General features: G+C 35.3%; 1 protein-coding gene across 1 annotated transcript in view; it reads left to right on the top strand.

Annotated features, from left to right (window-relative positions):
* The first annotated feature begins 289 nt into the window (after positions 1-289).
* Bmt2 (base methyltransferase of 25S rRNA 2 homolog) overlaps positions 290-17,019 on the top strand; it is a 76,685-nt gene continuing 59,955 nt past the window's right edge. The window contains exons 1-2 of the mRNA XM_015488263.2: positions 290-600; positions 14,521-14,662. Coding sequence (XP_015343749.1) covers positions 441-600; positions 14,521-14,662 — 302 coding nt within the window. The 5' untranslated portion in view covers positions 290-440. The remainder of the gene's footprint in view (positions 601-14,520; positions 14,663-17,019) is intronic.

The raw sequence follows: 17,019 nt of genomic DNA, 5'->3' as shown, positions 1-17,019 counted from the left end.
AGCCCAAACTAAGCAAATAAAGATGCGCAAGCGCATTGCTCACTGCGCGAATCCCCCAGGCCGCACCATTGCGCCTGCGCACAAAATCCGGGGAGGGGCGGCGTAGATGGGCGCCCTGGGCCCTGCTCTCCCACCGCCTCAGCACCCCTCCGCCTGTGAGCCCCGCCTCCTCCAGCTGCTCGCTTTCCCAAACAACCGGGTGCGCCGCCGCCGCTCTCTGTCCATTGGTTCCAGGGCTATTCCGTTTCCGCCCAGCCCTCCATAGTCCACCAATCGGCTTGGGCGTTTGATTAAGGGGCCACCTCCGAAGCTGTCGCTCCGGCTCCTCTGCCTCCTCCGGCTGCTGCCTCCGCTGCTGCCTCCTCCTTCCCCACCTCCTCCGTCAGGGGAGCGTCTGCGGGGGCCTGAGGGGCGGCGGCGGCGGTGGCGGCGGCTGCGATATGGAGCCAGGGGCCGACGGCCGACGTGTGGCTCGCGGGCAGGGGGCCGGGCCCCCGAGCACTCCGCAGCCCCGGGATCAAGAGCGGAAGCTAGAGCAGGAGAAGCTCTCCGGGGTGGTGAAGAGCGTCCATCGGCGGCTCCGCAAGAAGTATCGAGAAGGTAAACAGCCAGCGGAGCGATGGGGAGGGGAGGCCACATCACCCCCAGCCCCTTGTCACCTCTCTCCTCCTCCCCGAAAGGCCACCATTGAAACCTAAAGGAGCTGCACGTCAGCCCCTGCCAGGGTTGGTCTCCCAGGCCGGGTTTGAGCCCTCGGTCGGCGTCAGGCGGGCTCCTCCCGCCCCCTTTTCTTCGAGGGCCATTCGGGGGAGTTCCGGGCCTGTGGAGGAACTGCGTCCCCACCCCCTCCAAACCCCTGTCCCCAGCCAGGGTGCTGAGGTTGTTGTCAACACACACACACACACACACACACACACACACACACAAACACACTCTCTCTCTCCAGGAGGTAGGGGTCGCTTGTTGCGAGAGAGATGAGAAGAGAAGGTAGAACAGGGAGACAGGTAAGTCCATTTGTGAAAGACTGATGGAGAGAAGCTGAAATGCTGCTCTCTCCCTTGCGCCTGACCACCCTGTTGTTCGTTCTCTCTCGGCCCGACCCCCTTGCTGGTACCTCTTTCCTATTGCCATGCCCAAGCTTCCTCTCCTAGGCTTCGAGGGCTGCGAAGTCAGCAGGCCTTTTAGCTGACTGCACTTCACCTTGTTGAAAGGGGAAAGGGTCACAGTCATGCCCCCACCCCATTCTTTAAATACTTAGTGTTATGTAGTTAGGCAAGGATGAGATCTGGAGCAGGTCCTCAAAATACTGTTCAGTTTTGAGTAGTCTCAAAACCAGCAAGTCACCTAAAAACAGATGCCGATGAAGCCTGCCATCGCTGGGAACCCCCTTAATGGAAGATCATAAGCAAGGGGAGAAGCCTTAGTACTTTTCCTTATTCCTGAGGAATGCATGTAGTTGGAGTCTACAGTTATCCTTGCTAGTTTAAAATATAGGCTTTGTACCTAACTGTTTTATAAGATTTTGAATGTGAAAATCATCAGTATTTTCACATGCCTAGGAGAAATTTCTCTTTGTCAAAACTGCTTTAACTTTGAACTAGCTCTCGCTTTAGTTTAATTGGAAACCGAAAAGTCAGCAGCCTTCTAGTCTTATACTTAGTTAATAATTTAGGTTAGAAGCAAAATTATGACAGTGAAGGAACAAAGACATGTGAGATCATGTTACTTTTCAATAGTACATTTCAATTACTCTAGAAAGTTAAAGCTTAGTGTCTTTGTTTCTTTGAATGTACTTGAGTGTTTCATTTAAAAAACTATTGGAAGTTTTCTTTCCTTGGCAACTCAAGCCTGGCTTTTAATAGAAGTTACTTAATTGGTCATCACCAAAGATGGCTTATAGTATTGTTTAATAGGTACCAAAAGAAAGAGATTTATCAAGCATAGTTAATATACTGAAATTTGATTTTTGAAATAATGCTTTGAACCCATCTACAATTTATTCAATAAAATGAATAGTCACCATAGCAACAATTGCATCATTCTTGATATTCAAAGAATTCACTTACATAATGGCATTCACTGTAGATTTTTATGTTGAAAAAAAAGAGAAAATAAATGGACACACTTTCCTGCAATTTATAGTGCTATTTTGTACAAATTTAATTAAGTGTATCTTTTTAAAGAGAAAACTGATTTAAATATAATTCAGTTACCATTTCTACTTTTTATCATTTTATTATTATTCATTTATTCATAAATAAATAGGTTCACTTAAATTAACATAGTGCCAATGTGTCATCATCTCTTTAAGTGCTGTCTATACTTGCTTAGTCCCCACATGTTGTAACATGTCTTTAATCCAGAATATTAACCACGGGAACACTTGTTTATAATGAGAATTAGTTGTTGGAAGTTACCAGAACTAGAATATATAAGTGTAGTTCAGAAGTGAATGATCTAGTGTGCTTCTGGGCAGGTAAAATCCTGGCAATCTAAACATTTGAATGAGACTGTTCTTTAGACATTTTAATGGCCTGAATTCTCTCAATGATCTAGACTTCTCTAGGCTTTGCTCCAGTGATATACAAAGCCCTACCAGTGAACTAGCAAAATAAATGATCCTAATGAGCATGCCTTTTCTACCTTTGTTTTTAACATGGGCCAAATCTTAGTTGTGAAAAATCCTGTGAAAAAGTGATTGGACATATAATTCTAAAGAAATAATTTTTATTGTTTTACTTCAAGGACTCAGTATTTTAATATTTATGGTCACTAGTTGGTAAACATATTTTACAAGTTACAAGTCAGCTGTTATCAGAAGAAAATATAAACTGTGCTGCAGATCAGCCTACAAAGGCCTATTTAATTCATTTGTACTCCTTTTATAACAATTTTTATCAGAAAATGGCAGCATAGAATTTTGGAATATAAGACTAAAAGGATCCTCATCATTTATTAATAATTCCTAAATTTTTTGTTCAGAAGACTCATTTGGGTACCTTTAAAAAAATTCCTGCATTCTACCTCAGATCTCTAGTTTTAGAATCCTTATAGTTGAGTCCAGAAATTTGTTAGCTACATTTTGGAGTGCTTAACTAAACTAATTTCTTCATTTTACAGATGAGTTGACCGAGTCCCAAAAGGTTAAAATATCTTGCTTGAAATTTGGATAGTTCATCATTAACAGTATTCAAATTTTATAGAAATAATAGATATTTTCCTCCTACTTTCAAACCTAATATTGTTAACTAAAAGTGGAAAGTAGAAAATAGCCTTCAGGTTAGGGAAAAGGGTATAAATTGATGGAAAGGGATGATTCATTGGATAGGTATGATTAGGTGAGTTGGCTATATGAAGCATGGATGGGTTTTTCAAGGAGATATGGTAGGAGAAAAAAGAAGTTGGGTTGGGATGGAAAAGGAGGCAAAGTAGTCATTGAATAGTAAGAATATCAGTGAAGGCTGGATAATGAGTGGAGTTGGAGAAAAGAGAATTTTTCCTTTACTTGTTTCTGGAAGTGGAAATGAAAATGAAGCAGAAAGAAGGATAAAATGAGATTTTTCTGTTGTGATAGGAAAAGATTTCTCTCTGCTATCCCAGTCTGCCCATATGGTTCATTTTACCACTTTTTCTCTCTGAACTCCATTTTACTGTCTGTCCTTTATTATTACTTAGAGATCCTGTGCCAATGTGTGAAGAAGAAATTGGAGATGAAGGTCAGTGTTTGAGGTAGTACTGTATTTTAAAGTGGTTACTAAAAGAAAATGTTAGAGAAATGCCTAGCAGTGGTGGTGTAAAGGAGTGCTTCTAATATCAGCAGATAAGACACAGTAGTTTAGATTGAGTTTATATAAATGGAAATATTTTTGCACATTATAAGTGTTTTATGTCTTCACAGATTTTTTTTTATAACTTTATTTATTTATTTAGTTAGTTATTTTTATGTAGTGCTGAGGATCAAACCCAGGGCCTTGCATGTGCAAGGTGAGCACTCTACCGCTGAGCCATAACCCCAGCCCCACAGATTTTTTTAAACTTAGAAACACCGTCTCTATTATTTTTCATATTTTGATTGGTATGTTATAATTATATATAATAATGGGATTCATTGTTACATATTTGTACATGTGCATGATATAACAACATAGTTTGATCAATATCATTCTCTAGTATTTTCTCTTTCCTTCCCTGCTGTACAGAATCTAAAAAAACAATTTTAAGGGGGTACCAGGGATTGAAGTCAGGGACACCCAAACAGTGAGTCACAACCCCAGCCCTATTTTAGATTTTATTTAGAGACAAGGTCTCACTGAGTTCTTAAAGCCTTGCCATTGCTGAGACTGGCTTTGAACTCCCAGTCCTCCTGCCTCAGCCTACTGAGCCACTGTGCCTGCCAGAATTTTTAAATTTGACCTCCGCACAAACCACAAAAATGTTAAATGTATCATAAAAATTATATAGCTTATTAATAAAAAAGAGCTAGTTTTGTTTTTCAAACAAGGACATCATTGTTAATCAGTTGTGCCTTATGAGTATATCTCAAATTGAGAACTGAACTAAAGATGTGTATTTTCAGTTGTCTTTATGTGATTTTTTCCCCCCATAATTCTATTCCTATGAACCCATTTCTGCAATGATTATTATGCCTGGCATTTCTTTTTTTCCAAACTTAAAGTCTTCATGTAAAAATCCCAAGAAAATGAAGAAAATGTAAAAAGCTGCAGCTGTCAGGAATAAAAGTACGATTTCCATTCTATTTAAATTTTTAAAGCTATCTTCTGACTCTCCTTAGGAAATTTTATCAATTTATTCATTCTCTGAATTATTCTACATATCAAAAAAAAATTAAAACAGTTTATCACATAAACCTATGAAACTTATAAATAAAAATATACATATATATGTGTGTATACACACACACACACACACACACACCAAACTGTTAAGAGTAGTATTTTAATCCGGGTATGTTGGCACATGCCTGTAATCCCAGAAGCTCAGGAGGCTGAGACAGGAGAATCAGGAGTTCAAATCCAGCCTCAGCAATGGGCAAGGCACTAAGCCACTCAGGGAGACCCTGTCTCTAAATAAAATACAAAATTGGGCTGGGGATGTGGCTTAGTGGTTCAGTGCCCCTGAGTTCAATCCCCGGTACCAAAAATAAATAAGTAAGTAAATAAAAAAATAAGACAAGTTACTGATACAGAAGCAGAAAAGGAGAACACAGGATAGGTTGGTTCTGTGGACTGAGTCCAGAAAAAAAATAATGTTACAAAGGTTAACAGTTGTCAGCAGAATTTTGGTGTCAAGGACTAAATAACCTCATTTAGATGATTAATGCTTATTATTTAAATTCTTCAGAGTTTGAAACAAAAGGTGAGCTTAAGTTAGTAATTTAAGCTGAAAAATACATTTGGGATTGCTTATTCGCTAGCAAACATGTAAAACAAGGGAACTGTTGTGGCAGAGGGGAAAGCTTTGAATTAGAAATAAATTTGAACTAAAACAAGAAGTCTAAAAATGATAGAATAATAAGGTTGTAAGGTTGGTGTTTTTGCTGTAAAATAATTTTGAAATTGTTTTAAAAATTAGAATTACAGACTGTTTTTAATTAAACTTTTTTCCCACCTTCAGTGGCCCTTCATCATAGCTGCTTACTGACAACTCTGTGGCCCCAAGGTTTTACTAGATACTCTTTTGTTTTACAGGTGTTTCAAGTGAAATTTTGCATTTTCTTTTTATGCTTTTTCTATAGCATAAAATTTCTCCAATTATAGAATGAGAAATTTTTTTCTGTGTGTGTGATAAAATCTTTGCTTGATCAGCAAATAAGTAAAGTAAAAAAAACTCTACAGAAAATCTAGTTAACTTTGCCCTAGGAAATTTGAACTGCCATGGGTGGGGGGGCACATGGACTTAATAATCAGTAACACTAAGAGATAAAGAACAGCGATTCAGTCATTTCAGTGAAGAGCATTTGTTAGGCAGGCACTGTATGTTAGCTCTTTGATTTTGTTATCACTAGACATCTGTATGGTATCTTTATAGGGACTTTTGTATTTCAAAATATGCACTAGAATTATTGTTGCAGATCTTTTGACTGATTTATGGAAAAAATAAAATAATAAATGTAGTGCTTCTTACCCTTGGTTCAATATAAGTGTTATTTTTAGAATCTTGAAGAACACAGGCATCTGTATTTTTTAAAAGCTCCTTAGGGTATACAATGGACAAATAGTCTGAGAACATGAATCGAAGTGCTGTAGATTGCAGTAGGAAGGAATCTAAAAGAAAGGAGACTGATTAAGAGGCTTTTATATTTAACTGATTTAGAACTGATAACAACCTGAATAGTAGTAGTGATCATGAAAATAAAAACACAAATATTGTGAAGGTCAGAGTAAGGAGTTTCAGTGAGAGCAAAGGGAAAGAGACAAAGATAATGCCAGGATTTTTTGACTGAGAAAATGTTAATAGTATCCATTAACATCCAGGAAATGTGGAATGTGTATGTTTGAATAGGGTTGGGGATAAAGAGAATAAGGTAGACAGGCAGGTTGGCTTACTATAGGGATGAGACAATGATTTAGTTTGGAATAGATTTTGGGGGGAATTTAGGATTGGAAGCCCTCTACTTGGAGCTTAAGATTTGAGGACAGATGAACTGCCCAGTGCAGTGATGATAATATGTAACTGAGGACAGATCCTTGGAAGATACCAGTAGTTAGGATTTAAAAGAAGAAAGCAGAACTTTTGCTGAACAAAAAGATTATTCCCAAAGATTTAGTTTCTACACTGCTAAGTGCTAACACAATAATAGAACTATACACTTGACTATTTATGCTTTATTTATAGCAAAGGTGCTAAAAGTGACAACCAGTAGTTCTCAACAGTGAAATATAACATTGTTTAAGAAAATAGAGATTTGCTTTGATTTTGAAAGATTTTCAGTCATTGTTTACTTAAGGGTAGTGATTTTTCATATGCCGTATTTATATCATGCTTGCAGCTTTAAGTATCCAAGATACTAGTTCTTAAGTTTTAGTGAGCTCCAGAATCCTCTGGTGAAATTTTAAATGCTGATTTCTTTTTTTTTTCTTTTTAATTAATTTTTTAATAAATGACAGCTGGCATTAAAATTCTTATTACACATATAGAGCACAATTTTTCATATCTCTGGTTGTATACACAGTATATTCACACCAATTCGTGTCTTCATATGTGTTTTTTTGGATAATAATGTCCATCACATTCCACCATCATTTCTAACCCCTTGCCCCCTCCTTTCCCCTCCCACCCCTCTGCCTTATCTAGAGTTCCTGTATTCCTCCTATGCTCCCTCTCCCTACCCCACTATGAATCAGCCTCCTTATATCAGAAAACGCTTGGCATTTGGTTTTTGGGGATTGGTTAACTTCACTTAGCATTAAATGCTGATTTCTAGGCCACCAGAAAGCAATTCCATGGATTTGAGCTTGGAGCCTAGGAATTTGTGTATTTAATCATCTCTTGTATGATTTTAATGAAAATGCCCACTTTTTGGAAAAAACACTGATCCCAAGATTTTTCTTAGAAAAACAAGGCACTTTGATGCAGAAGAATATGTTTTATCTTATAAGCTGTAATTGAATTTTATATTCACTCCTTATTTGTGTTATCTAGAACCCAAGGGTGCTTTACCATTGAGTTACTTCCCCAACTTTCTTTATCTTTCGAGACAGGGTCTCTCTAAGTTGACCAAGCTGGCCTCAAACTTGAGAATCTCATGCCTCAGCCTCTAAAGTAGCTGGGATTATAGGCATGCCCCACAATGCTGGGCCTACTTGTTTTTAAGGCACAATGTCCATAGAAGTAGTTTTCTTTAAAATTCTCCATTGACACTTTTTACAAATTTATTGATTTCTTATTATTAGTTTTCAATTTTGTTGTTATTTCAATAGTGGAAATAGTACACATACATTGTTATTTAAATAATTCAGGCAAATTTATCACATAGTCCCTGTTATTCCACCTGTCTTTGCAATAATTTGTTAACTCAGAAAAATCCATCTAGGATTGGTGTCATATGCCTGTAACCCAGCTTCTTGGGAAAATTGAGGCAGGAGTATCACACCTGGAACCCACTCTGGGCAACTTCATAATATCCTTTCTCAAAAAAAAAAAAAAATCGAAAGGGCTGTGGATATAAGTCAGTACATACCTAGTATGCATGAGACCCTGGGTTCAGTCGCTAGGACAAAGAAGTAAGGAAGAAAGGAAGGATGAAATCCAGTTGTCACCTTTTCTCTCTTAAATCTAAAGATTGTTTATCATATACAACCAAGATAAAAAATTAACCTAGGATATAAAGCTCTATGTACATAGTATTTGTGAGAGCATTCTTATACATTATTCCAATTTTAATAATTGATGATTGTGTTGACCTTCCTATTTGACCTTCCTATGTCATCATCTATTAATCCCTTGTGAAGATTAACTGTATAGATGTATGACTACACAGATCTTTTGGATAGTTCTTTTGGAGTTACCATTTTTTTTTGTTTTTTAAATATTGTTTAGTTGTCAATGGATCTTTATTTATTTATATGTGGTGCTGAGAATTGAACCCAGTGCCTCACATTGCTAGGCAAGTGCTCTACACTGAGCCACAACCACAGCCCCTGTAATTACCATTTTTATAAGTTATTGGCAATTACCAAAAGCAGCAGAATCCCAACCTTCTTCAAGTTTCCATTTATATAGATATTCTTCTACTCACAAATGTTGTTTCAGGGAGGTGTTCACAAGTCCTTTTGCTAAAGGTTAAGTGTTACACTAATTAAGTGATCTGTGTAGTCAAACAATATCTATACAGTTAATATTCACAAGGGAATAACAGATGATGACAATGGACCTGATATTTCTGGATTATCTCCATCTTTCTTACAGAATATTAGTCAAAGACTTTTGCATTTTGAATTAGGTATTTTATCTAAATATGTTTATAATAAAAGGCTCTAATCCAAACAGAAAAGATATACTGGAAGCCAAATTGTGTTTGTAGATATTAAATTTAATCCCTGAATTATTTTGTTTTTTAATCAAAGTTGACTCTAGTTCATCCCAGCCCTTATGGCTCTTTGTATTATTTCACCAGGCATTTGAGTTTATAACCTTGTCATAGACAATTGGTTTTGAGTCATAATATACAATGGGTTCATTTGGAGAGCCTTAGAATAAGTAATCATTTCCCACTCTAGATCCCTCCATGAAATTTCTGGGTGATTCCAGTGTTCATCTAGCATTGATCTTGAGACCCACTGCCAGAAATCTAACAAATAATGCACTTACAGAGATTAAATAATTGCATGTGACTGACAAATGTTCATTTGTTTGTGGTTAGTAGAATCATTATACTTTGCTCTATTGCATACCTTCATTCATAGCCTTAAAAGTTCATAAATTCAAAACTCGGAAAGAGAGGCAAGGTGCTATAGTGTTTAGGAGCATAACGTTGAAAACTCTTTGAACTTGTTCCCACTCAGTCATGAGTTTCTCTACTTCCCTCATGTTGGAGAAAATGACCCTTGAAGGTTCTTTAAACTTGACTTTGGTAATCTGGTTATCTACAGGTACAGCATCTTAAGGCCTATATTTGGCAGTATGCCTAAGTCAATCAAATAAATTGGTTTGAATTTCCAAAGGTTCAAGATTTGTTTATGATACTCATCTTGGGGGTTTCGTTGTTGTTATCAATCGTTGGCTTGTTTAGAGAACTTGATGGATCTCAAATTTAATGTGCTCATCACACATAATTTTTAAAAATCTTTTAAAATTTGTTTTAATTAGTTATACATGACAGTAGAATGCATTTATGCACTTTGATATATCATACATAGATGGGATATAATTTCTCATTTTTTCTGGGTGTACATGTTGTAGAATCATATTGCTTATGCAGTCATATGTATACATAAAGTAATAATGTCTCTCCCGTTCTACTATCTTTCCTATCCCCACATCCCCTCCCCTTCCTTTACTTCCCTCTCTACCTAATCTAAGGTAATGCTATTATTCTCTAGTTCCCCCCCCACACACACACCTTATTGTGAATTGGCATTCGCATATTAGAGAAAACATTTGGCCTTTGTTTTTTTGGGATTCGCACATCATTTTCAAAACCTAAATTTATTGAGTTATATTTTATATACTTAAGATTGCATCCATTTAAAGTATATAATTTCATGAGTTTGAAGAGAAATTATGCACCTATGAAACCATTGTCATAATCAATATAGAAGAGTATCATCACCCTCAGTATTCCCTCATGTTCCTTTGTAGTCTGTCTCTCTATATTCCCTGTCCTACTTATCTCTTGTTACTATAGTTTCATCTCCACCTTTTGAGTTTATGTACATAAAACTGCAGAACATTTTCTTTTACATTGAACCATTAGTGCATTGTTAATCTTTGGTGTTGAGGCTAAACTGCCAAAAATAATTAATAATTACCTGCTTTTTTTTTTTTAGGCAAATAAAAGATTGTATGTGTAAGAACACTTAAGATCTGCTCCCTTAGCAAATTTCAAGTATATGTATCATAACCATGGTGTACATTAGATCTTCTGAGTTTATTCATTTTATAAAGTTTGTACCCTTTGATAAACATCTGCCCCCTTGTTTCTTTGGCCCCTCTAACCCCTAACGTTTACCACCCTACTCTCTGTTTCTCCAAGTTCTACTGTTTTATAAATTACATGTAACATTTTTCTGTCTGATGTTATTTCATTTAACGTAATGACCTCCAAGTTCATTGACATTGTCAAAGTGGCAGGATTTTGTTCTTTCTAAAGACTAATGATCATTAGTATATTTATGCACCATTATCTATGTTATAGCATATCTTCTAAGAATAAGAATTAAGATAGAGATATTGAGAAAAATAATAATATTTCTAGTGAATTTCTAAACATCAGATGATCCTCATGTGTAAAAATGCATGAATCTTTGTACAACCTATTCTTCCTCCCACCCCCTCCATCTACAGGTAACTTCCTGTCTGTTTTGTGTGGATACTAATCATTTTTCCTTAGGGTTATAGGTTTTTCAAAAAGATCTGTGTACTATTATCAAAAAACTTAATAGATGTGACTGTACTTCTGGCTCCATGTTTTTCATTGACAATAAGGCAAGAAAAAATTGAAAAATTTTGATCAGCTTTGAACAATGGAATTTACAGAAAAATCATCTCTAACTTATTGTTTTTTCTAAAACTTTCTGGTCTTTAAGAATAGTCACTATTTTTTTTTAAGTTATTAAATTTACCAGTTTTCTTTCTTTTTTTTTTATTGGTCGTTCAAAACATTACAAAGCTCATGACATATCATCTTTCATACATTTGATTCAAGTGGGTTATGAACTCCCATTTTTACCCCAAATACAAATTGCAGAATCACATCGGTTACACATTCACATTTTTACATAATGCCATATTAGTGACTGTTGTATTCTGCTACCTTTCCTATCCCCTACTATCCCCCCTCCCCTCCCCTCCCATCTTCCCTCTCTACCTCATCTGCTGTTGTTCAATATTTTGAAATATTCAAATTTTACCGCTTTGGAGCTACTACTGTTGGTTGACTCCACCATGCGGCCTGCACATTGGTTTCATTAATGAGGTTCTTGGCATAAAAGTTAGCTAGCAGAGATCGAAATAAAACACACAGACTCAGTTACCTTTTTCTATGACCAGGTCCGAGACAGCTCCCCTCTCTGGCTCCAACCTGGAACCACCCGTAGGGCAGCAAGGATTACTCAGGGCTAGCAGGAGAGAGAGAGCGAGCACGCCAGGGAGTAGCCTTTTACTGGGGAACAAGAAATTCAGGGGAGAATTCCATCCAGTGAAGGTTGAGGGGGGGCCGCACTCCAAGGTCAGGGTCAGTGATTGGGCCCCTGGGGTCAGTGGTCAGTCACACCCCCACACGGACGGGTTCTCTCATCAGGAGAGTGCCGGGAAAGTTCCAACATAGCCAGAAGCCTCAGACCCAAACCGGGAGTCGCCCAGTCACACGTGAGAATGGCTCTCCACAATTGACAGCTATCTACTGACTTTTAAATTAACAACTAAATTTGACTTGTCTTTAATTTTGGTGTTTAGTACAAATTTCAAGTTTGGTAAAAATTTAAATATTTTCTGCATCAGCTTGATANATATATAAAAACAACAAAGTATTGTAAGAATGGTAGTTGCATATATGAGGGAGTTATAAGATGATCAACTGGCAGATAAAACCTCTCCAAAAAAAAATTCAGTTACGTTTCAAAGGAAAAAAGAATTTGCTATACCAGATGGCAGGAGAGGGGTTAATTCATATGGGAAGATTAGTTTATCAAGGAGTTTCTATGGTTAATGTGATTTAAGAACTTTTATAGAAATGTTCTTGAATGTATTAAGGGCAAAAATTGCGTCATGTTTCATTATATTTGATTTTTTACAAAGATAGTTACAAAGTCATAATAAATAATCATAAAATTATTAAAAATTAACTTCAGATTAATGAGTGTACTATTTCTTTTTTCCTACTGCCTATAAAAAGACAGTTGTCACTGTCTTTTTATAGGCAGTAGCTCTTTATTCTGTTGTGAACATATAATGTGGTGAAAGTGAGTTTAGTCAGTAATTATGGTATTATCTTGATGTAGGACCAGGATTCAGAATAATTCGGTTCATTGGTTTCCAGATTGTTTATATATAATGTACATATAACATTATATAGGGCTGTAAAAAAAAGTTCAACAAAGGGCCTTTTAGAGTTGATACTGATCTTAACAAAACATAACATGCCTTTCAAATTATACTGTACCTCATTGAACCATATCAAATCTGATGGATAAAGTCAAGAATAGTGTTATGAATTATCATAGGTTTATTAAAGAACCATTAATCAAAACATTGTTTGAGGACATCCTGTACCTCTCCAGAGATTTGACAGCTACATCTCAAAGATGTTGCTAAAATTGAGGTATTTTTGAGAATTTAGAAAAAAAAAAAATTGCTTGCTTTTAGTTGACAGATAATGCCAGTGTATGGTATAAAAAAATTGAGAGCCCTATCATTATACAAATATTAATGATTAATGGAAATATTAGTATAAAAATGAATAATATACACTATTTGAGGTTTAAACATAGAATTTAGGCTGAGACTGGTACCACAATCATTTTAATTGAGTAATGTGTATATGAGGGAGTGTTTGTACCCATACTTCTCTTTCTTGACTTGGTCAAACTAGAAGGCTAATAGTTGATTTTCAACTCAGGACTTATTAGGCTGAGAGCCTAAAATAGCCAGGTAATGGGATTAATTGGAAGTTTTTCAAATTAGTTTTGATGTGTCAATTGTTACTGTAATTCATTTTCTATTTAAAAAAAACTGTTTAAGCTGAAATTCAATAATTTTGCTTGGAGAAAGAGCTCTGGCATAATGACCATCTCTCCATTTAGTTCTGTTCTTTTTTGTTTTGGTACTGGACCTGGAGGTTCTTTTCCACTGAACCACATCCCCAGCTCTTTTTATCTATCTATCTATCTATCTATCTATCTATCTATCTATCTATCTATCTATCTATTTATGTTGAGAGGGTCTTAGTAAGCTGCTTAGGGTCTCACTGATTTGCTGAGGCTGGTCTCAAACCTGTAGTCCTCCTCTCTCAGCCTCCTGAGTCACCGAGATTACAGGTGTGCTCCACCTCTCACCCAGCATATCTTTACATTTTTTTCAGTTTGTTCTGGCAAGACATGTCTGTGTCTGAAGACATTGAGTGTATCTACACTAATAACTTTTGTTTATTCTTTACCTTTAAAGCTGCATTAATATTCTTTGGACAAACCATTCCCCAACCGTTCTTTATCAGTCTTCATTGTGATGTTTCAAATCTTATAATAAATGTAATGACTGATTTAATTTTCTAAAACAGTGGTAGCTGAATAGGTAATGTAATCAGCTTATAGTTTTTATTTAGAACACTTGTAACAGCTAAAAACTTTGGAGAAACTTCTAAAATACTGTCTTCTAAGCAATATTTTTGCCTTAGGATTATAATTCTTTACAGTAAGTCTAAGAGCAAGTCCAGCTGTGTGAATAAAAATATTTACTTGTTTGTTAATTTATATTGTCATCTAACCTTTATAATACAAGGAACTGATAAGCATATAGAGAAACAATTTTAAGTGTTTCTGCCCTGTTCCTGCAAGGTCATAGAAAAAATAATGTTTGACTGCCCATTCACCTATTGTCCACTATCAATGTATCTTTAGTTTATGAACCAATAACTCATATATTGATATAAATTTTATTATGTTTGATTTACAAATCCATCCATTCAAAATGGTAAAATTATCAAATCATCATAATACAAATGATGATTCTATTTACACAAAGGAACTTTTAAAATATGTTTAAAACTATTTTAGATTTTAGTGAAATTAGATTATACGTGTTTAAGCAAGATTAATTCATTTAGTATTTTTCCTTTGTTTTTAGTGGGAGATTTTGATAAGATCTGGCGAGAACACTGTGAAGATGAAGAAACACTTTGTGAATATGCTGTTGCAATGAAAAATTTGGCAGATAATCATTGGGCAAAAACCTGTGAAGGTGAAGGTCGCATTGAATGGTGTTGTAGGTGAGTGTACTTATGAACTAATATTTTTGATTTCTGATGTATTCTTTTAATTTTTTACTCTAAGTGATGCTATGTATAATTTATTGTACCAAAATGGAAAACTAGAAATACTATAAAACAGGCATACACTATATGCACCAATAAAAAATGTGGAATGAACAACAAAAAAAGATGTTGTCATTTAAACAACCTTTTTTCTCACTTGCTTTACTTTTCCTAGGTTTATTTCCTTTTTTCAGTGAAAATGTTTTCTTTGACATAACATTTATTTTTCTGTTTAAATTTTTGAAATATGATTTTTAAATATGGTAACATTTGAACATTAAGATGGAAAATTTAATAAGGCATTTAATAATTTTAATAAGATTTAAACATTTTAAAATAGAAAAGAAAGGACTTAATTCTTCACTCATGCATATAAGTTATAGAATAGAAATTTCTTTAGATAACTATATTTGGATTCAGTAAAAGTGAATATTTTAATATTTAAAAACATACCAAAAATTTTAGAATTCTGAATTTTTGTTGTATAATTCCGTGTATTCCAGCATTTATATAGACTTTGGATGTTTGTTTTCTTTAAATGTAAATTCTACTGTTAAAAAAAATCAGAAAATGAACTGCTCACATTCTTTTACTGTAGCACAATTATAAGAAAAGATTATATACTGGCTGAATTTAAAAATGAATTCCCAGGAAATAAAACATCATCCTTTTTCATGAATAATAAATTTATGATGGCTTCCAATTTAAATTTCCTTTCAATTATTTTTTATTTAAAAAGTTTTAATCTTATTTTAAAACTATGAAATAATATTTCATTTATTCAAAATATAGAAACTTTTTCATTTGTTTATTTAATAAATATTTAGCAACTGTCTACCAGTCACATTATAGGTTCTGAGAGTACAAAATCAACTGAATACATAAAATCCTTGCCCTCATGGCGCTTACATGCTAGTAGGGGTGAGAGTCAAGAAAAAAACCCATTAATTAAATATACAATAGGTCAGAAAATAGTAAGTTCTGTGAGAAAAATAAAACAAGGGAGAAAAAACGACAGTTTTAAGTAGGATCTAGAGAAAAGATCTCACTGACATGATATATGCAAAAGCTATAGAAGAGGTCAGAGAGAAAATCAGCCCTAACACTTCCAAAGTCCTTGAGGCATAAAGATGCTGGCATATTTCACAAACAGCACAGACACTAATGTGGCTAGAGGAGAATGGGGGGGCACTGGGGGGTGGTGATGGTAGTAGAAAATAAGATAATAAACAGCTTGATTTTGTAGACTATTGTGAAAATACTGGCTTTTATTCTGAGTGAAACGAAGTCATTGGATGTTTTGACAAGAGAAAAGACATTTTATTAACTTTTTACAGTGTGTCAAAAATTTGTAAGAATTAATTTCTGTGTTAAGATTATTGGATAGGAATGGTAAAGGTGTAAGGCAACCAGTTAGAAGATTGCTGCACTAATCAAGGCAATAATCAAGTTAGAGTTGAACAGTTTTCTTGGAAAATGAGATAGTGAATTGATAGCACAGTGTACTAGAATTAATGTTCAAATAAGTATACTGACTCAAGAGGGGCAAGGGAGATGATGGTGTATACACTGAGGTGATTCTGATGATCAGGTAAGAAAGGAATTAAAAATATGAAGTGAGTGAGAGCAGTGACGAGGTGATAATGGTGGGTTGTGGAGTCAGAGAACTGTGAATTGAACTAAGGAAGGAGCCAAAAAACAGGAGATGGGATGCTTGAAATTATATGATTTTATTTGCTTGGTTATAGAGAGAAAATAGTTATAAATCTGTTCTACACATTATACATTTTCTTCATCAAGCTAAGAAACAAAATAAGGTGTACTATAAAGCCAAGAATTTCCCTTGAAACAGAAAAAAAATAATGTAATCCTGTCAAGAAATCAACACTGTTACTGTCTAAGTCCATCATTTTTGGCTTTTAACAATATTTCTTTTAAATTAGTATTCTGATATAGCAGGCAAGCCCTCAGACTTTATTTCTTAAATGGACTTTGATACATGGTAGTCTCATAGGAGCATTCATTGTTATCTTTTACTTGTATAATGAATTATACTTCCCTCTTTTCCCCCTCCCTTGGATTTGTTTTATCAAGAATTATTATATCTGCATGTGTTCTGAAACAGGTCACTTTTAGGGCAAACTGGTAAAAAAAATAATTCAGATAAAACTGCTGAAAAAGGAACAAGATATGTTAATAAGTATGCATATTACATATTTCGAATATGGTATCTTCTGCAGAACTTATATTTGTCCAAAGAGTGTTATGAACCAGGTTCAGTGGAACATGCCTGTAATCCCAGTGACTTGGGA

This window comes from Marmota marmota, unplaced genomic scaffold (genome assembly GCF_001458135.2).
Source record: "Marmota marmota marmota unplaced genomic scaffold, marMar, whole genome shotgun sequence".
NCBI lineage: Eukaryota > Metazoa > Chordata > Mammalia > Rodentia > Sciuridae > Marmota > Marmota marmota.
This window is presented reverse-complemented; position numbering and strand designations above follow the sequence as displayed.